The sequence below is a fragment of the Lynx canadensis genome, chromosome B3 (genome assembly GCF_007474595.2).
Source record: "Lynx canadensis isolate LIC74 chromosome B3, mLynCan4.pri.v2, whole genome shotgun sequence".
Taxonomy (NCBI): domain Eukaryota; kingdom Metazoa; phylum Chordata; class Mammalia; order Carnivora; family Felidae; genus Lynx; species Lynx canadensis.
In genome coordinates, this window is record NC_044308.2 from 35,815,798 (window position 1) to 35,843,650 (window position 27,853).

The window sequence follows — 27,853 nt, forward strand, 5'->3', positions numbered from 1 at the left end:
ATATCTTTGGAAACTTCGGGGGAATCTCTGATCTGCACCAGCATCTGATGTATCTGAGGTCTGTGGTATTCAACAAAGCTGCAGTTCTACAGGGTGACTCTGAAGACTGCTGGCTCTGCTTGGAGACATCACCAACACAAATGAAAATGTTCTCTCATTACTGAAACCGGTAGGTCAAGGTTTCTTGCGCCTAAAATGTGAAAACCAGCATTTAGTATTGACTTTTGCGATCAGTGATACATCCATCCATAGCAATTAGATCTCCTAGGAAGACTTTACAAGAACTCTTTTATCATGGGAAAGTTCAGATCCTGAGATAGCAAGTAACAGTTATAAACCATGCGTCTCCAATATTAAGTTTAAAAAGCAGGACTTCCCGCCTTTATCCTACTGTGGTACTTTTCCAACTTGCCTGAGGAATACCTGTGTTAAAAATGGACACACAGACATGTATAGGTAGACATATGAAAAGAAAGGGTTTTACTAACATGGAAAAAGAATGGGGTATGCATTTAACAGAAGGAAATGTGTGATTCCTTCCCCTACCGTAAATTCGGCCACCCCGTTTTATTTTACTGAACACTTAACCACTATAATGAGACCAAGAGGCATGTTCAGAAAGAATGAATTACAGAAATTGCTGTCATCCCTGACTAAAGCCTTCAGCCTCCCCTCCTTATGGGTGATCTCAGTTCAGCCTCCGAGAGCTTTATGAGCATTAGCAAAGTACGAATAAGAGTGACCAATCTTCCATCACCTCCTGTTACTGCTCTTCCCAAGCCTTCTGAGGTTCTCAGCACCGACTGCGGCAGTCTGCCAAAGCACCCAGGTATTCCAAGGGGTAAACAGAAACCTCATAATGTCCTCTTAAAGTGGACGGTAGGGAGAAGGGAGAAGCCACACAGAAAGGCCCAGTTAGTCAGGACTCACTTGGGCTGTGCGTGATGCTGATATCCGGGTCCCAGCTGAGATCCTGCTCTCATCTCCACAGCCACAGAACACTGATAGGAAAATTACAGAAGAGGAAAAGATCAGCTCCTCTGTGCAGTCTATAAAACAGTTCTGCTCAGATGGGTTCAGCCAAGGTGACACCCCACATTGCTTTCTAGTGCAGCACAGACAGCTATGCTAAAATACCAGGTATCTGCAGTTTATTTGACTTAAGCCACAAAGATGGTGAGCTCGAAGTGTCCATAGACATCATCTGGGTAATTTCCTCGGTTTAGATGAGGAAGAAATGGCCTCCTAACACCACCTGCCCTTCCCATGCTCTTTCCAGGGGAGCCTCTCATCAGGAGTAACAGTTCCACAGGGAAGTTGTGCTTGTGTGAAGAGTCCCACCAATTTGACGTGAATTCTTGTCACTCTGCAGTGACGCTCTCTGACCTGATTCTCGGGCCCTATTCCTCTACACTGAAAACAAGGATTCTGAACCAAAGAGCTCCAATGAGAGCCGATCCAAACGAGCATGAGTCCCTTGGCAGGTTTGCTAGGAACAGAACTACAGGCTGCACTGGCAGTGTGAGATCCGACCTCAGCTGCTTCCAAGAGCCAGAAAAACAATAAGCAGGGGGGTTAAAAATAGGTTACCCCTTATTTTTATTAAACAAATATTTACCCCTACCCTTGTTTCTACATCGGTCCATTCAGACTCCGTACCATCTGGTTGGGCAGGTGCTGCCGAGGAAGATCTTCGTTTTCGCCTACAGAAAAAAAGGGGAAACAATACACAACAATTATTTTGCGTCCAGGAACAGGAACAATGTTAAAAATAGGGAAATATCACTACACTCCTTCAGATAATTAATGATACATTTCATAGGATGTTGTGTTCTGCAAGAATAAGCAAGCTAAGAAAACAATAGCCCTTGACGGTCACTCACCCAGTTGGCGATTCTTGTTTTAAAGTCTCAATATCGGTAAACTGAACAGATTGTCCACCACCTCTTGTTTTATAAACATCACCCTGAAGTCAAGAGAAAAGGTCACCATTACACTTTGATATCCCAAGTGATAAATGTTTCAAACTGAACTGGAGATTCTCCGTAAACCAATAAAGTCCCATCCATAAAACCAGATGGTGTTTCTAACTGCTGGGTCTGTACTATTAAAATACTTCAGGAATTATCTCTCACTAAACAAAAGTCCAATGCAGTATCATCAGTAACATTCTTCAGAATATTCCTTTTTGTTCTATAAAAACCACACCAAGGATCAAGAAATCTACCAGAAATTTCTAAATGTTCAAAGGCATTTATACTTTCCTCTGGGTATACCCCACCCCTCATATTCAAATGACAGTACAGTCATGTTTGTAACTCTGGTTATACTAAGAATCATCATCTAAATTAAATTTGATATGAAAAACGTTTTTTCCCAGTTGCCTTTTACTCCCCAATTATTCATTGACTCTGCAATCAAAGGAAAATTTTTCTACAGGAAGGGAAGGGAAAGGGCTCTGGGTAGCTCAGTAATAAGAAATTTTGATAGGTCACATTTTAATGTGGGCTTTTTATCTAGAACTGACAAATTGGTACAAGTTCTTTGGGCTTACTTTTAAAGTAGTGGTTAAAACTATATTAATTACAGTATATAATAGGATCCTCTAACAGAGGATCCGAAGAATCTGAGCCTCCTTCAGTACAGAGCAGCCGATTTAATTGTAGTTTAGCAGATTCATAGCCTGAGCAGTTAGTTTTCTAACGAACAAACACAAAGGTCAAAAAGGTCGTATCAACACCCATTTATCTTCGTTGACACCGCCCGTGTGTCATCAAAGGAATAGAAGATTAAGTGGTTTTTTGTGAAGTTGACATTTTGTATGTTTTTCGTCCTGTGTAAATTTGTTTTTACCTTGATTAGTTTAGTTTCAATCTCCCCATCGGAGGCTAGTTCCTGGTGGGTCAGCATATACTTCTCACACTTAGCTAGTGCCTTTTCATTTGCAACAGATACTGTGATGGCATGAGGGACATGTGGCTGCATGACTGTTTCAGTTTGCACGTTAGAGGCAGGCTTATGATCTACCCATCTGTCTCCTGCAGAGCGTGATCGTCTGTGTCGGAGACGAATTGGTGGTGCGTTCTGATCAGGTTGAAAGAGGAATCAAGAAACAAGCATAACCCAGAATTAATTTAAGGGTATTATTAGAAGTGCAGCAGGTTTGGCTACATTAGCTGATGATCATATCAAAACAAACGCACAAACATTTTCAAAAGCTAAATATGTTACTCAAATGATTTAAATGTTCTCTTTGTATTTAAACACAAAACCCACAAACATCTCTTAAAACCATCTTGTATGTTCTACGTTCTGCCAGAGAGCTTCCGTTTCAACAAAACAAAATGGAAGGAAAAATTCTGATAATGCTACTAGGCTTTCCTGTGTAGGTGGTATATTCAAGACCATTCATTTTACATTCTTGATCAAAACTGTTATCTGTGCCTGTCGTTGTGAGGTAATCTGTTAGGTCCACAACCGTGTTAAAGGCTCCAAATAAGGTCAGTAAAAGCCTTAAACATGTCACAGGCCTCTAAACAAAAGAGAAAACACTCCTTCTACAGAGACGGACAAAAAAATGAAAGCTAATGGCCTGTATGTACAAAATGCTAAAGAACATAAGGTATAATAAGAATTCTATGTATAAAGTGATCAAGAGAACGTAAAAGAACTACTTCTGAGTACTTTCTGAGACTTTAAAAGTTCAAATAGAACTTCATGAAAAGTTCAAACACAGTGATGGCTAAAACATACCAACTATTTTTCCTCAAACATTTCATGAAGGTTCTAAGAACCGAACTAAAAATACAGTATCAAATTAGTCTCCATCAGTCACACAATAAAAAACTAGTTGCTTCCAGTCAACTATCATGTAAATTTGGGGAAGTTAAATTTAGCACATTCAGTCTAAGAAAAGGTATCTCACACACAGGACATAGTTCCAAAGATACCCACTGCTTCAAACATCTCCTTTTGTATAACTAAAAGCAAATGAAACAGTCTGTTACAGGCCAAATCCTTCAAAGCTGGTCGCCTATGAAGATCCCAAGTTGAAAATGCCTGTCTGGGGCGCCTGGGTGACTCGGTTGACTTGATTTTGGCTCAGGTCATGATCTCACAGTTTGTGAGATCGAGGCCCATGTCGGGCTCTGCTCTGATAGCAGGAAGCCTGCTTGGGATATTCATTCTTTCTCTCTCTCTCTCTCTTTCTCTCTCTCTCTCTCTCTCTCTCTCTCTCTCTCTCTCTCTCACACACACACACACACACACACACACACACGCAAATAAACATTAAAAAAAATAAAATGCCTGTCTGGAGAACTGCAGCATTTCCCCTAATAAGCACAAGCAACAGCAGAAGCACTGTTGAGAAATGATGCTGCTACAGAACGTGGGCAGTCAGTTTGCCATGCAAGATGCCCAAGCCTCAGAGCAACTAGGAAACCTTCCATTCTTAAAGTGGCCTCAGGCTCTCTCACAATCTGTTTCAGTTTGCACGTCGTTACCATTTAGCAAAGGTGATAGTTTTCCTGAACACATTTGGCAGTAAATATATTATGAAACAAGCTTCAGAAAGATAGTTCTTACAATCTACTATCATTTACCTACTCGAAGATATTTAAAATTTCTTCCTCAAATTTACACTTTAGTAGTGTAAATTCAGTCCACCTGACTTAATTTTTGGCCAATAAACCTAGATGTGTAGATACTAGCCTAAACTTTGCTGCACTTCTAAAGAGATTTGATTTCAAGTGAGAAGTTAAAGGATCGCTAGTAAATCCTCTTAAGTATCTCAGAGCCAAATTGGATAACACGTTAATGCTGACCAGGCACAAGCAGGCCTTGAATAGTGTTCAGTCTATAAACTTTCATGAAAAATAAAGGGGATTTATTAGACTTGATCAGAAACTCTATCACCATAATTTTCTCCCTAAAAAGGTTTAAAGCAAAATCTGCAAAGTAAAAAACTCCGACTTTAGAACACATCTGTGCAGGGTCTTGGTAAATACCTTGCAATTAATTCATCACTATTCCTGAATAACCAGGAGTGCAGGTGATCTAAATGAAGCTTATCTGTACCTAAATTGTACAAGAAAAGCTAAAGCAAATACTATTAACTTGTTAAAAGAAAAATTCTAAAAGCCATATTAAAATTTTACTAAATGTAAATTCACAATATTAGCTTGGCCCATTTATTCAGATTCAAAGTAAAAAGTTTATCTTAATCCTTAAGAAAACTTAAACAGGAATGACTTTAAACACCCTTGACTGAGGCCAAGCCCTTGTAAATTGAGATAAAGCTCTTCAGATTAAAAGCAACTACTGGACATGCAGACCTTCAGTAGTTACACAACAGACCTGGAGTATTCAAAAACATTGAATGTCATGAAAATCAAAAAATATATAATAAGCACTTGCAGGGCATTCACTTTGTTAGGCTCATGGATTAAAAATAGAGGATATTTATTCAATTAATGTGAACTTTCTTGGATTTGGTAAAGACTGTTTATACAGGACAGTCCTCATTAGGGTTGAAGCACCACAAAGTGTATGACTGACTTTCAAAAGTTTGAGGAAAACAAGATTGCATATCTATATAGATAATAATTGGTAAATCCAGGTAAGGGGGAAGGAAGCCACTGTGCCATTCTTTCAGCTTTTGAGTTTGAGATTTTTCAAAATAGAAAACATTTTGAGAAAACATTTTTAAAAACAAAAGGTCAAAAGTGGCAAAAAAATTTGAGGAAAGGAAACCAAAAGGAAAAACCAATGGAAACCGCCCTCAGCACTCGCACCCTGGTCTGGAGTGCTTAGGAGCAACTGCGGAGGAAAACACGATTGCTCCGGGCCAGCCCAGTTGACCTGTGTTCCTTGGCATGGCTGCTGTTACCAGATACGTTACAGCTTTTTCAGATTGAAGAGCTAGGCCTCAATTTCAGGGTGATTTCTCCAAGTAATTAACAGAAAAATTAGACCTTATTTATACTGGAGCTCACCCGTCTTCCGTTGAGCTTTCTGAATCAAGTCACACACAAAAATAATAATAATAAAATAAAATAATGAAAAAACAAAACGGCAAAAAACCAAAAACAAAAAAAGCAACTGCCACACGAAAGCCCCCAAGATGACGCTCTGTGGCTACAATACTTGAAGAGAATGCTGGCACTAACCCTGCAGCAGCGGTCCTCTTCTGTTTCTACCCCATTTCTGAATGTGGGAACCACCTCCCTGCCTTCGGTCCAGTACAGCCCTCGCCTTCTGTCTGACACGACACAAGTTTTACTTTGTCCTGGCTCCTGCTGCCTACGCCTTGCAACAGATGTGACATTGAGAGGTGTGTTGTACGGAGGAATTTTCTGCTCCCACTCCGAAATACAGGAAGCTACAGAAATGCTGCTGCAAGAGTTAGAGCGCCTATGGAGCTGCGGCTGGCTCAGGAGTTGTTGGCCGTTGGGAATCTGAGCGATATAGTTACTAGAAAGCTAAAAAAATGGGAGAGACGTTAATGAGCGAGACAAACACTGAGAGAAACAGTTCACTGCTTTTCTATAATTTTAGCACACGAAGACAACTCTAGACTTCGTTTTACGGAGTTAAAAAAATTTTTATACCGAATGCACTAAATTGGCGTTGATGGCTAAATTTAGAGATATTTATGCAGAGAAGTTGGCGAAACACAGTAAGTAATATAAACGACAAGTGCTCATCATAGAAAGTCACCTCATCTGAACAGATTTTCTCCAGTGCGGGTTACTCCACAACCACATAACTTACAGGTACTGGTGACGGAGAGACGGCTCTTTGGGTCACTTTCTCCCGGTCCCGCTCCCGCGAAGGTCTCTCTGGCTTTTCAGCTTTGGGCTCAGTAACAATAGCCTTCAGTTGTTTCAGTTTTTCATCTTTGACCCAGAGTTTATTTTGCATCTCCAGCTGCTTGGCTGCCACCCGACGCTCCTAGGTTGGCGACAGCGACACACATTTAATTCAGTTACACCAGACGGGCGCAGCGCGTCACCCGGACGCATCGTTTGCCAAGAACGACAGTCCTCCCGTCCCTCCCCCGCTCGCCAGGCCAGGTCACTGGTCAGGAGCTGGAAGGGCGGGCAGCGGCTGCTGGAGCCGCCGCCACCACCACGGACACCCTCCCCCGGGGACGCGAGTGCGGAACGCTAGGAGCGACACTCACGCATTCCTTCTCCCACTTCATTGTTGTTTCTGTCACCATGCCTTGCAGCCTGGCTTCCAGTCTGCGTTTGTCAGAAAACTGCCGCTGCAGCTTCTGGTTCTGAGCTTCGAGTTCCTGCTGCAGGGTGCGCTTGTCTTCCTCATAGATGGTAGTCGTTTTCTCTAAAATCTCAATCTGGGGAAGCAGGCCATTCTATTCAGCGTGTGGCACATAAACACTGCACGTAGCTGTGAAATAAGCTCGCAGAATTTGCTTATGCGGGCACAGTTGTGGGAGGAAAAATCAGGGAGAAAGCAGTTTCCTTTAAACTCTCACCTGAATTCCTACCTCCATTCCTAGAAGCGAGAACTTTTAAACGAGTTTCTCACAGAAAAGATGTTTTAACCGACTTTGTGTGAAAATAAGTTTCCCCTGAGAGTAAGACCTGAATTCTCTATTTTAGGCTGTTCTCAGACCAGAGAACACTGTGTTGGTTGAGATGGGCTTCTCTGGAATGAATGGGCACCTCCTAAATGACACTCAGTTAATGAGAGCAAACATGCTTCACCAGAAGTCAAAAAGCAAGCTACGAGCAGAGCCAAACTCTAGAGAGCCCTCTGGAAAACTCACCTGTTTGGTCCAAGAACATTCCCATCGATCGCTAAAGTCTAACTCATAAAATTAAAGAGCATTATTACCCCTTGAATGCTTTTCATTCCCATTTCCTGTCTTTGGGGTGAGGCGAGGACGAGTAAGAACGCAGTGGTGAGAGGCTCTACAGCAGAACAGCTAAGGCAGAGAGAGCGGTGCTCAACGGCCAGCACGTACGCCCATAAATGATGCCGGCACAAACCTTGTATTCTAAAGTTTTGTTTTTCTTCTCCAGCCGTTCTATTTCCAACTTCTGTCCTGAGATCACCTTTTCTTTTTCATTTAGTTTTCCTTGAATGTAGTTTTCTTTATTTAAAACAGCATTGTCAAATTCTTGCAACAGGGCTTTGAAAGTAATAGCTGAAACAAAAGCATGCAGGCCAAGTTTACTCCAATTCCAAGATGACCGGTGGAATCAACTTTTACTAGTCGGTACTTTGTAAAATGTAGCTAGTCAGCAAATCAGGAGGGTTAGTCCATAAAGAGTGTGAGGGGCACCTGGGTGGCTCAGTTGCTTTAAGCATCCAACTCTTGATTTCCACTCAAGTCATGATCCCAGGGTTGTGGGAACGAGCCCTGAGGCAGGTTCCACACTGAGCATGGAGCCTGCTTAAGACTGTCTCCTCTCCCCACCAGCCCCCCCTCTCTCCCTCTCTAAATTAAAAAAAAAAAAAGAAAGAAATCTATAAGAGAGACGTTCCTAAAGGCTGTTTTTCACTGGAAAACACTGGGTCTTTCATTTTGCACTATGACATTCCCTTGTCAACCCTTATAGGTTAAGTCATTTGCTTCAAAACAAGTGCGAAAACTGGATTTAGGATCAGTTGTGGGACTTGACAAGTTACTTAATTTTTCTGAGCACATTTCCTCATTTCAAGACGGATATAAATACCACTCATCTCACACCTTTCTTACGAAGATTTAAATGAACCGACGATGATAAAAATTGTTGATCTGTTTCCGAGCACTTAACTACATACCAGGCTGTTCGCTGTTCTACATGATTTTCATAAATCATCTCATCCCCATGACACCCTCCTAGATAAAACAACTAACATCTCCATTGTGCAGACATGGAGAGTAAGAAACACATGATGAAGTAATTCGCCCAAAGACAGTTATTAAGATATAATACATGTGGGGCGCCTGGGTGGCTCAGTCAGTTGAGCATCCGACTCCGGCTCAGGTCATGATCATGATCTCACGGTTCATGAGTTCAAGCCCCAGGTCAGGCTCTGTGCTGACAGCTCAGAGCCTGGAGCCTGCTTCGGATCCCACTCTCTCTTTGCCCCTCCCCCGTTTGCGCGCGCGCGCTCTCTCTCTCTCTCAAAAAATAAAAAAAATTTTATATAAAAAAAAGATGTAATATATGTGAAGTGCCTTGCAAGTAAGTAACTAGTAAGAACTAAAAACAAAGTAGCTATTACTCCACTCTTTTGTGTCCATCAGTGTAAATTTTAAAAAGGGACCGTATACACACCCACCCACCTCTTTCTTTTGTTTTATGATCTATGGGAAGGTTCCGTGTCAGTCTAATTAAACAATGCCTTGAGTACTAAGTGCAGAAATAACCCTTCCTTAAAGATCTGCCCCACCAAAGAACTCCGATTCACTGCCTATTTCTGGAGGTGAAATGATCGCAGACCACTTTTGGCCCTTACATTGTTTGTGAAACTCCTCGATCATCATCTGCCGTAGGTGATGTCGTTTCTCTAAAGCTTCAATCAGCCTGGGAAGAGTCTGCTCATCGTTGATATCCAAAAGTTCACAGGATGGCAAAGGTGGAAAACTCTGTAAAACTACTTCTGTAACCAGTGGTTCTGTGTTGAATTATAAAAAAATTACAAGAAGTTACACAGGAGAGAAAGAGCTTATTTAAACAAGTTTAACACTGTGATTAGAACCCCCAACCCCTGGTTCAATTAACCATGCACTTAGAGTTGTCACAATCATACTTCCTTTAAAATGAATTACAAAAAAAGGAAGAGTGGGGGGGAAAAGTTACAGTATGTAACAAAAGAAATCTCATTTATACTCTGGTTCAGAAATTTTTCCCCCCCTTCGTTCTTGGGAGGAAGGGAAGTAAACTGTTCTCTCATGTAAAATAGATCTTAAGAGAGACTGACAAACGTGCACATGATGTAACACCAAATCATACCGTCTCCGACTGGACCTCCCCGAGCCTGGTTTCTGTATCTCCTTCCAGGAGTTAAACCACAGATTGCCCTGTCTACTGGTCTTGCCACTTCAACCTCTTGGGTCACTTCTGCAAATCTCATGACTTGCTAAGATACAAGACAAATGGGAGGTTTTTAAATTTTTTTTTTAAATAAACATATCCAAGCCTTTCTTCAGAAATTACTTAATGAAATAATAGATTGGTCATTAGTTCCGTAACTAACGGTTCTGTATCAATTTTAAAAATATTTAGAATGTCATTCTTCACATCCAAATAGTTGTTTTCTCCATAGAAACTCTGAGACTTTTATAGGATAAATACATTAAAATTACCAAGCTTTCTTCATAATCTTCAGCCTTTGGATTCACACACACGATCATGCGTACTTTACCTTCCCCATCAAAGTAGTTCTTGAACAGATGGGTTAACTTTGAATCTCGGTATGGAACCATCTGTAAATAAATTCAAATCCAAATATATAAGGCCAAACAGTGCGTACAAACAAAGCTACAGAAATGATGAAAGGCTGTTGCTTACTTTGTTAGTTCCATACATTTGATTTTCTCTCAAGACTTCCATACATGTTCTTAGTGTCATTAATGACTGGTTAATGTTTCCTGACAGAAAAATAGAGACAGAAGACATTTGAAAACAGTAAAGTAGCTAGAGTGTGGTCTGTTTGCCTATAAAATCCCTACTTCATAGAAATATATGGAGGGGTGCCTGGGTGGCTCAGTTGGCTGAGCATCCGAGTTCGGCTTAGGTCATGATCTCATGGTTCGGGGGTTCGAGCCCATCATCCGGCTTTGTGCTGACAGAGCTCAGAGCCGAGAGCCTGCTTCAGATTCCCTGTCTCCCTCTCTCTGCACCCCCCCCCCCCGCCGCCGCCAAAATAAACATGGGTGCGCATGGGTGGCTCAGTTGGTTGAGCATCAGACTTCAGCTCAGGTCATGATCTCGCAGTCCCTGAGTTCGAGCCCCACATCAGGCTCTGTGCTGACAGCTCAGAGCCTGGAGTCTGCTTCAGATTCTGTGTCTCCCTGTCTCTCTCTGCCTCTCCCCCGCTCTCGCTCTCTCAAGAATAAACATTTTATAAAAAAAATAAAAATAAAAAATAAAAAAAAAAAAAACAGAAATACTATAGGAAATTACAAATAACAGGTTATAGTGGCTAATTTAAAGATCACTCCCATATGGCCTGGCAGGAACATTCTATAATAGCAGTGTTTCGGGAGAGGTTAAATCCCATCCCTCAAGAATTCTAGTTAAAGGAATGCAACGTTACACTTCCTGGCCCATAAAGTTTCTTCCAAATCTTAAATTCTGTGAGACAGTGTATTAGATGCAGATGTTTAATATCCTCTATTAACATATTCTCTACAGCATGACAATTTCAGGCTGTAGTTGGCTCCATCAGCACTGAAGTGTCCCCTGCACCCGGAGGGCCTCGTGTTTCTAACAACCATGGGTCTTAGGGTCCAGCTAACTGCGTCCCTTCCACATCCAGACAAGGATTCCTTGGGCAGCATAATTGTTACTTCTGACCACTCTGTTTGGATTTCTGAGCCAAGGCAAGTCTGACAGATTAATTAAGCCTCCCATAATGCAGGAGATCCCATTTGCAGAGACTCCCTCTTCCCACATACGTAGCAATTTGTTCATTTTAGAACCTTGATTAAGGTCAGCTAACTCCCACCATGCTCTCATCCTTGGCCACCTCTCAAAACAGAGCTCGTCTGTGCCTCCATAATGTCCCATGGTTCATGATTCCTCCTCCTTGACCCCAACTCCCAGTGTCCTTCCTGCTTCCGTTGTGTTCTCTGGAACCCAAATTCCTGTTACTAGACTTCCCCACCTCCTCACACCTCTCACAGAGGGCTCCATCCATCTCTCCCTAGTTGCCAGGGGTTCTGAACCCAGGGTCCATGTTATCCATGGGCACATTTGGGGGAGTCTGCAAACTTGGATGGGAAATAAATTACACCTTTATTTTGTACTGACTTCTGAAATTTAGCAGTTCCTTTCAATTACGAGCATAGGCCAAAAAGTAGTATTAGTGATACCTGTGATTTTTATCAGTAGAAATCACAGGTAATTTTATAGCACATTACAGTTTATTGCTGATCTCAAGATATTTATGTTCATTACTGCTTTGAAATTATGTAGTTTTAAGACCTCCTGGTGGATCTTTAATTTAGGCATTAATAAGGAAGCATGTAAATTACTGTAATGACAAATGCTTTAAGAATACTGTTAAAAACACATTTTAATCTAATCGGTTTCCTTTGTGATCCTATGCATTTTATATTATTCGTTCAGAAATCTCCTGTGAAGCGTCCACGGGCTTCACCCTGCAGCCATGGCTCAAAGCCCTGCCGCGCTTTAACTACGGAAGGGCAGTGCCGCTTCCCCCCGCAGCCTAAGTAAAAGTTGCTTGTTTTCTAAAGCCTGACATTGTATAAGGACGGTGAGCAGAGGGAGGCCAGCAAGATTTTTCCTAGTCCCTAGCTGCCGTGCCTTCAGTGTTCCCCCTACACGCCCGGGTCATTTCTGACAAGCTGCCAGAGGCCCCAACTCCCTCAGCACATCGTTCTCCCTTTAGCACGGGAGCCGCGCAGCTATGACGGGCCCCGGAACCTTGTCATTCAGAACTGCACCACCTCTTGAAACCTGGGCCCCAACCACCATCTCCCGTTCTTCTCATGCTCACGGCCTAATTTTAGTCACACCTGTTCCTCATCCTAGTAACTCTGGTAGTCCTTTCTGGCTTTTTCCCCAAAGCATCAGAACCCTCCAGTTTCTACTTTCTTCCGTTGAGACAAACCTCTTTTCCCATCAAGGTTAATCCTTTGTCATACCCTGGATCCCAGATTCTCTATCTACACATACATAACGTGGATTTTTTTGTCATCTCACCTGGCCACCACCTTCTCTCTCCTTCCAGGCTCTTTAAATCATTTACCTCAAGTGTTTGTTCCTCAAGGCTCTGCCCTCAGCCTGTTCCCTTCTGTCCTCTATGAATAATCTCATCTCCCCTATTGCTTCCGTCATATTGGCAAAACCTAAAGCTGTAAACCTCCAGTCAGCTCTCCTTCCAAATGTGTGCACCTCTACATCCAGTTACTAGGCACTTCACCGGAATAAGCTACCCGTGTCCAACACAAACTCGAACCGCCCACACCTATACCTCAGACTGCTTTCTCCTCAGTCAAGATCTTGGATCTGCCCTTGCCTCTCCCTGCCTCTCCACATCCAGGTGGCCTTCCTAACCGGCTCACTTTTGTCCAACCCTTGCCTCTAGGTCACATGATGGCTTGTGTGAATTACTGCAAAAGGCTCCCAACTGCTGTTCTTATCTCTAGACCTGCCTCGGTACATTAATTCTCTACATAGGAAAACAATCTTTCTAAAAGACTAATTCCTCATTGACTTTAAGGACCCTGTATAACAGCAGAAAGACACAAGCTTTGAGAATTCACCCGGGCTCCAGTATTGGGAAAATTCATCTCTCCCAGCCCACTTCCTCATCTGAAAAATGGGTATGATACAGTCCTGAAAAGTCAGAATCAAGAAATCAAGCCCATGCATAGTAGATACTATGATACACACTAGTCCTTTAATAATAGGTAACCACCATTATTCCTTCAGGACAAAATTCAGACTTTTTAGTATGACAGACAAGGATCCTCGTGACCTCGCCTTGCTCTGCCACCCCAGTTGTCGTAGGTCATCAGCCCACACCATTTCAGTGACCTTGACTCTGCCATTTCCCCCCCAAACTTGCCCTCACACACACACCCAGATTGGATGAGTGTTCAGATACCAGCACACAGTAGGTACTCCATGAATGCTATTATGTGTAAAACGTAACATGAATAGCTACACTAATAAGAGACTAAAAACAACACCAACAACAAAACACAGATTCCCTTTCAATTTGTTTTTGTGTTCAAAGATTTTTCCCATCTCCAGAAGCCTGTTTTCACCAGAATGAATGTTGGAATAACTGTTAAATCACTTAAGTTTAAGGGCCTAGTACTTACATTACTGGCAATAGATACAATATGAATGTAACTTGTTTTATATTCATTTTAATCACTTTTTCTTCGTTCATTTTTTTTAAGATTATTTATTTACCTTGAGAGAGAGAGAGCAAGTGAGCGAACCAGGTGGGGAGGGGCAGAGAGGCACAGAAACCCAAGCAGGCTCCACACTGTCAGCACACAAACCGACGTGGGGCTCAATCTCACGAACCACAGGATCACAAGCTTAGCCGAGATCAAGAGTTGGATGCTTGACCCACTGAGCCACCCCAGCGCCCCGCTTATCTTCATTCTTAAGTCAGTGTATGGTCATATATTGATACCAAACCAGCATAACTAAAGAAACAGCACTGACCCCTAACTTTAGCCTCTAAACTATCAAATTACCACCTATCAATAAGCAGATGACAGACTGACACTGCAAGTTCTGGAAAGTCATAGCAATCACAGGAGTACTGTGCTCTGCTCACCAGCTTCCCGTAATCTGTTCCCTTCTGCCTTCGTCCGATTAGTTCTTTCACTTCCGGCAAGATCTACCAGGGACAACTGGCTTATCGTGATTTGTTCCTTTTCCTGAAAGGAAGATCATAACGCCAATAACACAAGGTATAACTGGTTTATGGTGTTCTTTAATTACATTCCTGTCAACAAATTATTAAGTCTTACGAATGTAACATTTGCACAATACAAATGGTAGGGCCAAAGGATACATGTTCTGTGGGAAGAGTCCGCTAAAAGCATCTGGGCTAAATGAATACACTGGTGAAGGGGACAAGGTCTTGCCCATCGTCTGCTGTCTGCATTATACCATGAGCTTCACGAAAGCAGGGACTGCCTCTCAACCAGTGTTGTTCCCTCCGGCATCTCACCTAGCACCTAGCATGCAGCAGGAGCTCAGTCCGCATCTGCTAAGTCTAGAAAAGACCTATCCTAATTTTTCTATAACCGGATATTTGACAATTTTATAATCAAACAATTTCATAACACTCTAATTGTAGAATAAGAAATGAAAAGAGGTACATAACTGATATTACTAGATGTGATTCAAAGGAAAGCAAGTGTATTTGAAGGCTTGACTTACAAGCATTTTCTAACTAACATTTACGAGTGCTGTCAGTCAGTTCTTAGGCACTGGCCTAAGAACTCTACCTGCACTCCCTGCTCTAATCCTCACAACACTATAAAGAGTTTATAACCAGTCAGACAGCTAGTAAATTAACAGGAATCAAAATTCGAATCCTGGTGGTCTGCAATACCCTGCTGTAGTCATGCCATGAGGAGACCTTCTCAGTTTCAAATGGAATTACACTTTAATAGCTTAAAGTTATTAAATGATTTCTACTCAGGCCCAAATGCTTTTACTAATTGATGTAAGCCTTGTAGCATGACAGGCCCAGTAGTAACGAGTGATCAGCAGACAGGAGCCCTACTGGCCTATCAGCCAAGAGAAGAACAATTTAGAATTGTCATCTCCTGAACCGTACCTACCCTGGGAAGTTAACTGCTGACATTTCAAAACCATTAACTGAATTCCCACATACAAAATGAGTCTTCAGAGATAAAATAATGATCCGTGCCTACTTCTTACTTTATCTCCTCTATTAAAGAGATTTATAAAGATTTGTAAACCTTTTTCACAGCAGAATTCCAGGTTCTCAGATTCAATAGCCAGTTTCCCAGAACTACACTCTCTAGCGCAACAATTTTTAAACGTCATCACCTACTATAATAATTCTAGAGCAGTCTTCATTGCGGCGAAACTTCCCTGTTTTAACTCTAGTTCCAAAAACTAAAGCTTCAGTTAAAACAAGAAAAACTCCACACACTACACATTTACCTGTAAGACATTGTCTCCATCTGCATCCAAGGGAGCCTGCACTAATTTAATGTTGAACACACTATGGGAACGGCTGGACTCACGATTCAAATGTGTGTTAGCAATACGTCTCTTTTTCTGGCCTGTGATGACAGAGACATCACTGATTAAACCTGAATTCGATCACTACAGTACTAAAAATTTAACTGCTGTTAAATTATAGTAGCAACTCTCAGGAGTATACTTATTGTTTCAGAGTTTCTGAATGTTAGTGTGGTTTCTAACCTCTCCAGAAAACTTCAAAAGCCTCCTCAGTAGATTTCACTTCTACTTCTGTACATCCTGCAACATACATGTTATGGTTCTTATCTTCACGAAGCAATTTGGATTGTGGTGGTCTATGAGAAAGAAGAAAACATTAGTCTCCTAAATTATGGGATACTAATATCTCAGTTTAAGACTAGGACTAAAATGCGAGGCAACATGACATCGATTCTTATAAGGGAATAAGCCTAGGCAAGAGCTCCGAAAAACATTAAACTTGGGTAAGTGTAAGGATGTATAGTCAAGATTAGTTACATAACAGGAGAACAGGAACCTACACTGTTTTAGAAGCTTTGCTATAATTTGTTCTAATGAAGCACACAAAACACTTTCTAAACAAGTAGAGATCAAAATAGTAAGACGGCAACATCACATGCACAGGTTAAGCATCAGAATCTAGCTGGCATTTCCCTAATTGTAAAAGAGAGAGCCGGTCCCGACATGAGAGTCCGCAGAAGACAGATTCAGGAAGAGTTTGGTTTATACCAGGAGTGGCAGTCCTTTCAGAGTGGCTGCTCGAGTTCCAGTCTGTACGGTAGGATAAGGATAGGAAGGGCGCCACCTGCTCGGCCTGCCTCATGCACGGTGGGGGCACAAGCGAGTGCCGGCCACCACTGCTCAGTGAATGGCAGGCTGCTGGGAAGCAGGGAGGGGCTTAGAGGCAGCAGGCAGCCCAGTGCCAAGGACACACCAGCTCCGTGCAGACTCGCCACAGATGCCAGCCGCTAGTACAACCACACCCTTCTCCTTAAGAAAAGAGTCAGCATGGTCACATACACAAACTCTGTGCTCCTCATGGGCGTGCTGCAGCTGTTCCACCTACCGAAGGAAGAGGGTGTGAGCTACGTGACAGTCACAGGATCGGCTCCTCAAAACCCTCCACTTGTAATGTTTCTTCATCGTATGTAAAAACACTTAAAAGTTAACCAGCTTGGAAGAGCCGGCTAAGCACCACCCTCACAAATTAAATCTGAATTCAGGGCCAAATACGCACCCGGTGGGTTCATTCAAGGAGTTACCAGAACGGTTGTTACAAGGCGTGCAAGGCACATTTGTCAGCCTTCCTTTCGTAAAACTAAATAAAACCAAGATAGGCTTCTTTGAAAATGATTGCATTTAGAACCCACCAAAAAAGAACCTTGGCACGTGAGCAAAAAGGCAAGGGATCGGTAGCAACGAATGACATCACAAAAGTTTAGGAAAATGGGTACACGTGACCGATACTCTGAAACAAATGGGAAAGTAAGTAATCTGTACATTGTTTAATGTAATTTATTAAACTCTTTCAGTCTGATGGTTTTCTAAATATCCAGCTGTTTCTCCAATAATGTTCAATTAGACACACACACACACAGGTCTACATACTATTTATGTTCTGAGAGGCTCTAACAGAGACAGCATTAAAGATAAACATTTAGCTTGAGAACAAAACCATCAACTCAAGAGCAAGATACTAATGTTAAATGAGACTCCAGAGTCTGCTCTGGCACAGGCGCGGATTGGGATGCCAGGCTGGAGTTGTTCTTCAGTCTGAGCAGGCCAAGACCCAAGGAAATGTAAGGAGTTGTCTTTTAACTCTGGCAGAGTGACGCTACAGATCACTTCCTACGTATGAATCAGTGATAGAAGACCTGTATTAGTTGTATAGACAATAGCTTTGGGCTCCTCCCTGTAGAGGTCACCGACCACAGATGGTTAATGTGGCTACAAACTCCCGACACTAGATATTCGGTTCTTGAAAGGTAACCGCAGGTAACCCTCACCCTTAGGACACTTCCTTATGTGATCACAATGCTTCTCAAGATAATAGCCCCAAGGCCAAGAGTTTTCAAAAGTAATGTCTAAGGTGAGTATTCAGGTCTCTCTTCTCCTTAGACACCTTAACCCCCTGGTGCCCTGACACAGCTGCAGATCCGGTCAAGAATAAAACTATGCACGGAACACCAACCGTACGATACACAAGTTACCTTTCATTTTGAAAACAAAAGTATGATTACCATTTATCACCGAGGAAACTAAAGCTCACTGAGGTCGAGTGGCTTCCCCAAGGTTAAGCAGCTAAGATGGGACTCTCTCCACTACTTACTTAGGCTTTATGGGATCAAACGGCACCTCTTCCAACAGATCATATATGTAATTGTTATATATTTCAATATAAGAGACAAATACACCATAGACACTGTCTTCATCGACCTCTTCTGCTTTGCAAAATTCTTGTACGTTTATCATATCTGCAAACTCTGGGTCTACTTGTCGTCTGAAAAAAGAAAAGGGCCAAAAAATCTGCTTACTCATTGTGAGTCGGAATCAAAAGTAAAGATCCCAAGAGGAAACTGAGAGAGAGAACGTAAGCGGCCTGTCACCGCAAACAGCGGTGCATAAAGCAGTCTGTCCATGCTCCTGGTCAGCCGACAGCACCGCCGTGTCCTCCCGCAGACACACGGCACCGGCTTTTATACCCTCTCCACCAAGAGCGGCACCTTCTCTAAACAGTAATTCAAGAACACTGTGCTCAAAACCAAAGAGGACATCTGAGCAAATAAACTTAAGAACATTCCTCAACTTTGATCTCACTGCAGTCAACCGTCAGACCAACCACCCTTCACTTTCACCATCCCGGGTGCCTGAGGAAACCACCAGACAGTGTTCCCCTCAGGCCAGTGTCACATACAAATGTAATTACTTACTTGCCAGAGGGGGTCTTTGGATTGGGCATGGCTTCCCTTTTCTGCCGTTCTAACAAGGCGTCAACTTCACACTGTATATCCATGCTATTCCGGTCATTAGATTTAAAAACCTGAAGTGGAGGGTAAAATCAGACCATGATTTTTAGATTTGACTTAAATAGTAAGAGACCTAGTTCAGAAATAAGAAACATTTACTATGTAAGGTTTCAGAATGTACCCAGTTTATTAGGAGTTCTCCCTTAACACTATATCCACAGGTATCTCCGTCTCTACTCTATGCCCTCAGGTGAACTAGTCACAACACAAAAGAATTACACTTACATATCGTTTGGCTTGAAATGTGCCTATACTGTTAAAGATCATGTCCAAACAACGAGGAAGCAGACCTCCTTCCCCTGGAGAACCAGTCATTGTGTGAGTTTTTCCACTTCCTGTCACACCATATGTAAAAAGGAGACCTACAATGTAGCAAGTCACATAGAGTTATAGATTAAGTCCTCCGCTCTTTTTCCTTCTTTCATAGCATTAAAAAACACGTAAAATTAACCAGCTCAAAAAAACAGGGTTTATACCACCCTTAATGTTTTATACCACATTTAACAAATTAAATGTGAGTTCAAGACCAACCATAATCAAATACATAAGTATCGAAAGAGTTTTATGAGGCAGACAGAAAGGAAAACGCAGTGAAAACTCCAGTACCCATACCATTTTTGCCATGAATGAGGTCATCTACCAAGGGATTAGCCACAACATCAAAGAGCTCCTTCTGGGTGGTATGAGTGCCAAATACTTGTTTAAATGAATACTGAGTCTGTGGAGAAGGGAGAGATAAAAAGCATATGAATGGCATTTCACTCTAAGCTAGAAATACATCTGTTTTAATGTATTCAGATGTTGCTTTAAGGTGTAGACACAAAGAAAAACCATGAAGTCTTTAAATTTGGAACCCTTAAAAAAGTCATGATGTACCTCAATTATACCACTTATAAATGATACAGATTTACAGTTATAACTACTGAAGAGAATGTAGAAGTCTTAAGCCCACTAACACGTCACAGACCACGGCAGATTTTAGAGGACAAAGAGCCAAAATGACCATGACTCAGTTACGAACTTGTGAAAATCATCGGGCATTATTACTCCATACACTAGTTTGCTCTTTTAAAATGACACAGCAGTCAGGGCGCCTGGGTGGCTCAGTCGGTTAAGCGGCCAACTTCAGCTCAGGTCATGATCTCACCATTCACCGGTTCGAGCCCCACATCGGACTCTATGATGACAGCTTGGAGCCTGGAGCCTGCTTCAGATATTGTGTCTCTCTGCCCCTCCCCTGCTCTCTCTCGCACGCGCTCTCTCTCTCTCTCTCTCTCTCTCAAAAATAAATTTAAAAACATTAAGAAAAAAATTTTTAAATGGCACAGCAGCATAAAACCAAGTGTCTTATTGTACTGTTTTAAAACCAGAGATGAACTATAAATTTAATTTCCTGAGTTCTTCTATGAAATTTTAAATAAATCGTGACCTTGAAAAAATCACTTCAATTATCAAATCTCTATCAAAATAGGATTATTACAAAGTTATAATCATAGTACCAAAAAATATTACCAAACTCCTACCTGGAAAATTAGGTTGGGGGTTATAAGTATATTTTAATGTCAATTAAATTGTCCTAACTGGGCAGGGGCTGGAGTTCTATTATTTCCATTTTTGTTATTTTTTAGTTTTTTTGTATTACAGACCTTGCGGTTTTGTCTGTGACCTTCTTACAGGTTTTACTTCATGAACGTCAGTGCTAGGTTATTTGTTGTATAAGTATTTGCTGGAATTTGTTACGGAGTATAGCCTTTGTCAAGCGGGACCGCCTTTCCTGTTTCGTACCCTTTTCCTTAAATTCAGGAATGAATTTAAGGAAATTCAGCCTGCACAGATATCACTATCACAACCCTTACTTTTTTAAAGTAGCAGTTTCGTCCCCCCAAGAGGAGACACGTACCGATTAGTACTCAAATATATAATAAGACAGCAGCTGACCCTGAGCAGTGGCCAGGCACTGCCTTCGCATGGCAGTGACTCGTCTCACTCTCACCTGTGACTACATACTGTGAATTATGTTCATTTTACAGCTCGTTATAGATCACACACACAGCCTACTTCAGCTAGGCTAACTCTTCACTTTGCAGAAGTTTTTATTCTAATCCTGTAGATCAGCTGTAGAGTTCATAAGAAGTATAAAGAATCAGACCAGGAAGGACACACCTCAGATAGTACCAGCAGGTTAGTCAGATGACCTCCAAGTCCCTGTGAACAAACCCCTCCTTTCCAGTAAAGAAAAGCAAGGCCCAGGGCAGGCACCTGCCCAAGCCTACAGTGCTGACTGGTTGCAGCCATTTTCAGTCCAGCACCCTTTCCAATTTTCGGCCCTGCCTTCTGTCACAGGCAATGAGAGCTACTAATCCCCACCAAACTTTTTGTCTACTTATACATGCTTGAAAGTAAGTCCAATTAAAGAAGCGAAGTTCTTCATAGTAAGTCAACTCTCAACTATCTGACATCTTCGAAAACCCAGTCCTCCATGAAGCCTTTCCAGACCATTCGTGCTTCATCCATATTCACTGAATGGGGCACAGGACAGAGAAGGTGCATATCCTTGAAGCTTACACGATAGCAGGGGAAAGAGACAAAAAACAAACCTCTAGATGCGGTAAGTGCTACCAAGGAAGCACATAAAGGGCAGAGCGGGAGAGAAGGGGCTAAGGTGTAAGGGTGCTACTTCCGATAAGGTCGTCTGGACGATCTCTCTGAGGCGGCGATTTTTAAGCTGAAATCCAAAGATGAGGAGCCATCCATGCTAAGAGCCAAGAGAAAGAAAAGTCCAGGCGAAGAGAACAAGCCTGAAGCAGGATCTGGGCTTATCCAAGGAACTCAGAGGATCGGATGAGTACTAAGAGAGGAGGGTGGAGAAACAGGAGGCAAATTAAGCAGGGTTTTGCCCATTTAAAGACATTCTGCCTTGAAAGATTTTAAACAGGAAAAAGGTCAGATCGGATTTATGCTTTAAAAGATCTCTCTGGAGGCTTTTAGAAAATGGACTGGAGAATAAGATTCAGAGTGGAAGCGAGCAGTCCAGTTAGATTTCAAAGTAGGGTCAGCAAACCAGTGGACCTCTGAGAACTGCTTGTTTCCTATCTAGGAGGAGATAATTACAGAAATGGAGAGTAAGTTTAGAAACTTCTGTAGCCACCTGACACGGCTGCAGCATCCCCGCACGTGATCAGGAGGCTCATCTCGTTGAACGGATTGTAAGCTCAGTTCTCCATGGTCTCACTCAGATGGCAAAGCTGCACAAAAGGATCAGTCACGATGCACTGAAGATTTTAAAAAGCTGTTCCTTCAGCACCGATCATTTGAGAAGTGCTAGTCTTGGTGATTCACAACAGGGCTGAGACAAGGATGGTGGCAGTGGAGATAGAAACAAAAGGACAGTTTCACATTGGAGAAGGGATAGAATCTACTGATACATGAGATACAAGGGGAAGAGACAGTGGTACCATTTATTTGGGAGAGAAGACAAGGGAGGAAGTGATTTAGAGGGAACGTGTAAAATTTCAGGTGCCTCTGTGACATCCAGACAGTGGACGTTTGACTTTAGAGCTGAGGACAGGTTTCGACTGGAGATCAACTCCAGAATTATTGTCACATAGCCAACATTTAAAGCCATGAGAAAGGGTAGAGAAGAGAGTCCTGGGTGAGGGCACCTCAGTATTGAGAGGTTGGAAAAGGAAGAGGAACCTGCAGAGAGTGGCCAGCGAGAGCCAAGAACATAGAGACTTGGACGGGGAGACGGCAGAGGGCTTCAGGAAGGAGGGGACTGCTGAGAAATACATTATGAGGACAAGAGGCGTCTGTCAAAATGTTAGCGGCCCGGAGACCACTGGTGGGCTTCTGACGGTTTCACAAGAGCAGTGTGCACACGAGTGAGACAGCTCGACAGTAGAGACAACAGCCCAAATAAACGTTTTCTTCTGCATTCCCACAGTCCATCTCTTTCGGCACACCTGTCTGTCTCCTATCGACACGAAGGTTACCTGTTTTCTATCCGTGCCCCCAGTTAAGTTGTAAGCTCCATAAAGGCAAAGATTGTCTCACCCATAAAATCTTCTACCCTGCAGCTTTAGTGCAAGATGTTTGAACTGCATTCAACTCACTGCTCAAGATTTTACTAAAAATAACACTTCACAAGAGGTCGAAACAAAAACACAATGCCTATTGCTATTTTATTTTTAAATGTTTATTTTATTTATTTTGAGAGAGAGAGAGAGAGAGAGCGAGCGAGCGAGCGAGCAGGGGAGGAACAGAGAATCCCAAGCAGGGTCTGAACTATCAGCATGGAACCTGATGCAGGGCTTGAACCCATAAACTGTGAGATCATGACCTGAGCCAAAACCAAAAGTCAGACGCTTAACCACTGAGCTATCCAGGTGCCCCCCGCCATTGCTACTTTAATCTGCTTATGAAATTGAACATGTGTGTGTGTATAGCCACCTAGCACAATCATTCTGCATCAAACGATCCCTGACATGCTCTAAAAAACAATATCTAGTACAAGAAATTACATTATAAAGGCAATCCTCTACCTCTAGGATACCAAACGTATGCCTAGCCACACTTTATATATGGCGGTTATAGGGAAGTAAACAAGTTTTTCAAAAAAGTAGAAACGTGAATTTTGTTAAATGGAAAAAAATGAAAAAGCCCTTCAGGAAAAATCGAGTAAATCATATCAAGTAAAAATAGCTTGGGTCCAATGGCAATTACCTCCTTATAGTCTCCATTTCGGTTGAGTCTGTAACCCTCAGGAGTATGAAGTTGAACGGTCGTATTATTGATCACTTCTATGCAACACTCTTGATCAGGAAGGCTCAGTGGGCGCACCCTACAGTATACCTGAAAATACAGGAAGGGACTTTAAGAACAAAGGTTGACTTTTTACCTGACTTTTCATTTAAGCTTCCCATTTGTTCATTCAACATTTGGTCTCTCGATATTAGAGATTCATATAAACTTAGAGCCATGAAAACCAAAACTTGCTACCAGAAATGGTCAGATGCACACAGATATATTACACATTAGAGAGATTTTTAAATGCACCTACAGTTGAAGTAAATTTGGATAACAAAAGCATCAAAGTCACACAGCTTCTCTTCACTGTCGTACAGGCACAAATTTAATAAAGTTATACTATTACTAATTTAAAAAATCTCTAAAATCAACATTACACAGTGAGAATTTGAAAAGCTGTTAGAATTGTTTGAAACTGAATGTCAAGCAAAACTTGACAGCTTAACACTCAATAAATATACAAATAAAGTATAAAGGGCAACATCCTAAACACATCTTCTCAATCAGTAGTAGGGTTGAGGAAAAACCATTCAGCTTGCAAAAAGCATCTAGTTCCCTCACTTAGAACAAGAGACACATTCCTGTGCCAGTGAAGGACAGACCGAAAATACCTCAGAGCAAATCAAACTACTATTTTTTGCATTTGACTTTAAAAGCAAGGTCCCAGGTCTGAAACTAGTGAAGTATGTGCAATTTTGAGAAGTTTACTAGACTGAATTTAGCTATTCTACAGCAGAGTCTTTATGAAGCATGCCATCAAGTACTATTTAATGGTGGTGAAATGGGGAGGACACTCACTGGAGCAGAAATTCCTACCTCCAGCCGAGAGTAGGAAGAATTCTCTGGGACAGCTGAAGAACATTTTTCATCATCTAATTGTTCAAATCATAATTAGTTACAGGAGTTATGCAATTGACAACCAAAGACTTCATTTTGCTGGACTAAAGAATCCTACATGGAGACAAAATCTCAAAGCTGAGATCTCCATCCCTTCCAAGCACACACAGAAGACGGAAAAGGACTGAAGAAAAAACACACAAACAAATTCACAGAGAGACCTTACCCCAACTGGGTCTTTAAGACTCGTTTGGGATCCTTTCTTCACTAGAAGTTTCCTGGGCGTCTTAGTCCTCCTGGTCATGGGTTAAAAAAAAATTCTGTTCAAACCAACGTACAAAAACCTCACCTATAATTCATAGGGAGACAACCTTCCTAGAGCTTATAAAGTTATCCCTTAGCAGTTCCAAAACCTCACCCCCCAAATAACATAAGAATATGCTGCATTAGAAGAATGTGACGCACATAATGCAGAAGTAAAACTGGGTTTAGGAGACATTTTTGGTTCTAGATGTGCCTACTTACTGTTTGAATAGTTCTATATTTTAAGTAGTTTGCATATTTTCCTGAACAATTTTACAGAAGCATGACAAAGTTGAAAAATCTACAGATAATTGACCACACTCATCTTGAAGGCACTTATCTATGCGCACAAGCACACACACGGCTCTGAGGGCCCTTGCCAAGGCAGACTGACAAGCTATTGACTTCACCAAATTATAAAAATGCAGATGGAGGGGCACCTGGGTGGCTCAGGTCATGATCTCACAGCTTGCGGGTTCGAGCCCCGCGTTGGGCTCTGTGCTGACAGCTCAGAGCCTGGAGCCTGCTTCAGATTCTGTGTCTCCCTCTCTCTCTGCTCCTGCCCAACTCGTGCCCTCTCTCTCAAAAATTAACATTAAAAATTTTTTTAAATAAAAATAAAAATGCAGATGGATGGATCCATTTTTTTCATCAAGATCAAGGTCTATACTTTTAAGGAACAACTGTTTATTGAGTTCTCCACGCTATCACCCTTTGTCCCCAAACAAAATTTAGTCTCCAAACTGCAATTTCTCTTGCTCTCTTAGAAACAAAGGAAAAAGATATTTTGACTTCAGTTCACCAATTTCTCCAGCATGCCCCTTTCCTCCACCAACCCCCACATTTATCTGTCGTGTAGATGAACACAACATCAAAATTAAGTGAAATTACTGGCATGGGCTACGGATTATTAAAATATTTTCTCAACATGTTCCAAGATGAAACAAGCAAATTAGTGTTTTAAGTACAAACTATTACGGTAGGTTTACTTAAACTCAACCTTTTTTTTTTTTTTTTTTTTTTTTTTTAAGATAAAGATTTTGACTTTGGCCTCAAGAGAACAAGCCGCTTTTTGCAAATGACAGCCCTCACCTCCGCGCAGGGATTGCTGTACCCAGAGCGGTGAGTGCTCGGGGCAGCGCAGCAACGCAGACCGACTGCGGGGAGGGGGGGGTTGGAATGTGGGCGTGGGCGCCCGTGGGCGGAGCGGGGCTGTCAGCGGCCCCAGAAACTGGTCTCCGTCTCAAGGCCACCGGCTAGGCTCAGAAAAGCACGCCGCGCTCCCGGGTGCCAGGGCCCTCCAAAGACCGAGGCCTCCTGGCGCCCTCAACCCCGGGGCACAGCCCGCGCGCGGGGAGACCCCCGGCCCGCACTACCGCGGCAGAGCGCAACCCGGACGAGCGGGCGGACAGGAGGGAAAGGGCTGGGGGCGGCGGTCCCGGAACCAGGTGGATGGCAACCCGGCTAACGGGGACTCGGGTCGCGGCACAGACCTCCCCGCTCCCCCCGTGGGCCGACCTTTCCTGCCCCCGGGAGGCCGGGGCGGGACGCCGGGCTCCGGGCGGCAGAGGGCGGGGTGGAGGCTGGAGGGCGCGCCGCGGCCGAGTCTCCGCGCCCGGGCTCCCCCTAAGCGGCCCACGCGGGGGCTCCCACTTTGGGGGGCAGCGGCCTGGGCCGCGCAGGGCTCCGTGCAGACCGCGCGGCCGGCTGCGACGGGAGACGCCGGCCCCGGCCCGGCCCGGTACTCACGCTGGCTTCATGGCAGCGGGCTCCGTGCTGCCCGGAGGCGCGCGCGGGACGCCGGGCTCGATCTGGCGGGCTGGCGAGGGCGGCAGGCCGCAGGGACGGGCCACGGGAAGCGGGACTCCACGGCTCAGGCGCGGCGCTCCGAGAAGCCGGTCGACGCCGCCGCGAGCCCAGGTGAGCTCGCGCCCGGCGCATTTCAAACGGGCCAATCAGCGCCCGCCCGCGGGGAAGGGGCGGGGCCTCAGAGGAAGTGACTGCTCTGCCGGAAGTGGCGCTCGTCTCCTAGGCGACCGCGGGAGTGAGGCGCGAGTTGTCTGCGTCTCTGGGCTGCGCTCAGATGTAATGAAGTCCATCCCCTTCCATTTTCCCATGAGGAAACTGAGGGCTTATTTTACTACAGTACAAGAAGTCCAACGGAAGGGCCAGTCCAGCGTGCATTCAGAGGTCAGCGGGGTTCCCGCACAGGAGTGTCCTATTGTGCGGTGCCCTGCACAGCCAGACTCCGCGTCTGGCTTCCATATCACCACATCATGTTGGCGTCCTCTCCCCCCTTCACGTTTCCTGGGTTCTCCCTCCCTGGTTCCTCCAGCTCTATTTTATACATACATTCTCTTATCAAATTATTTTCTCTTTTATTACATTCTTAACAATGTTTGATCCTGAGCATTGCTAAAAAGAAAACCACTGGCCCAAGATGAAGTCCCTTATGCTATGCCAGGTCACCAAACCGGGGCTTAATATCTTAATGTCTTAATGTCTTAATATCACCTAAGTGTAGTTTCTACCCCTCCCATAAACGTACTCTGAACCGGTCAGTCAGGAACTTTCTGGTCCGCACCAATGAGGTAATCTGTCGCAGGGGCCCTCTCTGTCTCCCCTCTCCCCCTGCCCCCTACCAAAGGAAGATGAGATGACCTTCCAAATAAGACCCCTGCCCTCCCCACTTAGGGATGGTGACCTGGCCTGAAACAATCCTGACTTTTCTTTTACCAGTAACTTCCTTACCCTACCCTCCTTCCTATGGAAGCCTTACATTTTGTATGGCTCCTGGGAGCATCTCTCTGCTTGCTAGATGGGATACTGCCCCATTCATGAATCGCTTAATAAAACCAACTTGATCTTTTAGATTCCTTGGGTGAATTTTTAACAGCCTATAGAGATGAATAAAGTTTGGTCCTCACTCTTGAGAAGCAATGTCCA

At 43.2% G+C, this 27,853-nt stretch overlaps 1 protein-coding gene and 1 long non-coding RNA gene across 13 annotated transcripts in view; one reads left to right on the top strand and one right to left on the bottom strand.

Annotated features, from left to right (window-relative positions):
- The window catches only part of LOC115515738, an 80,020-nt gene that overhangs the window by 25,031 nt on the left and 27,136 nt on the right, over positions 1 to 27,853 (top strand). For all 9 annotated transcript variants that reach the window (XR_004343767.1, XR_004343765.1, XR_004343768.1 and 6 more), the window contains 2 exons: positions 1 to 169; positions 25,939 to 26,029. This is a non-coding gene — a long non-coding RNA (uncharacterized LOC115515738). The remainder of the gene's footprint in view (positions 170 to 25,938; positions 26,030 to 27,853) is intronic.
- Positions 102 to 26,860, bottom strand: KIF23 (kinesin family member 23). 4 transcript variants are annotated; one of them, XM_030317821.1, is made up of 24 exons: positions 26,657 to 26,860; positions 24,831 to 24,900; positions 23,684 to 23,812; positions 19,574 to 19,679; positions 19,187 to 19,323; positions 18,866 to 18,975; positions 18,265 to 18,435; positions 16,956 to 16,997; positions 16,140 to 16,252; positions 15,876 to 15,997; positions 14,509 to 14,611; positions 10,533 to 10,612; positions 10,328 to 10,447; positions 9,975 to 10,101; positions 9,478 to 9,636; positions 8,019 to 8,176; positions 7,187 to 7,360; positions 6,775 to 6,954; positions 6,171 to 6,482; positions 2,854 to 3,084; positions 1,884 to 1,966; positions 1,619 to 1,703; positions 931 to 1,001; positions 102 to 190 (listed from the first exon to the last, which is right to left on the bottom strand). In XM_030317821.1, exons 1-24 carry the CDS (start codon positions 26,665 to 26,667, stop codon positions 175 to 177), a joined length of 2,910 nt encoding a protein of 969 aa, XP_030173681.1. In that variant the 5' UTR covers positions 26,668 to 26,860; the 3' UTR covers positions 102 to 174. The 4 variants fall into 4 exon arrangements, with proteins under 4 accessions (XP_030173681.1, XP_030173678.1, XP_030173679.1 ...); XM_030317818.1 differs by having other exon boundaries at positions 1,625 to 1,703; positions 26,657 to 26,800; XM_030317819.1 differs by lacking the exon at positions 16,956 to 16,997 and having other exon boundaries at positions 26,657 to 26,800.

What these genes read in the sequence shown, in the direction of transcription:
- KIF23 (XM_030317821.1), bottom strand. An exon ending in GAAATGGAGACTATAAGGAG is followed by an intron (nt 19,680 to 23,683) that starts GTAATTGCCATT and finishes CCTTCTCCACAG; the next exon opens with ACTCAGTATTCATTTAAACA. An exon ending in AAGATTATGAAGAAAGCTTG is followed by an intron (nt 10,102 to 10,327) that starts GTAATTTTAATG and finishes CTTGTATCTTAG; the next exon opens with CAAGTCATGAGATTTGCAGA.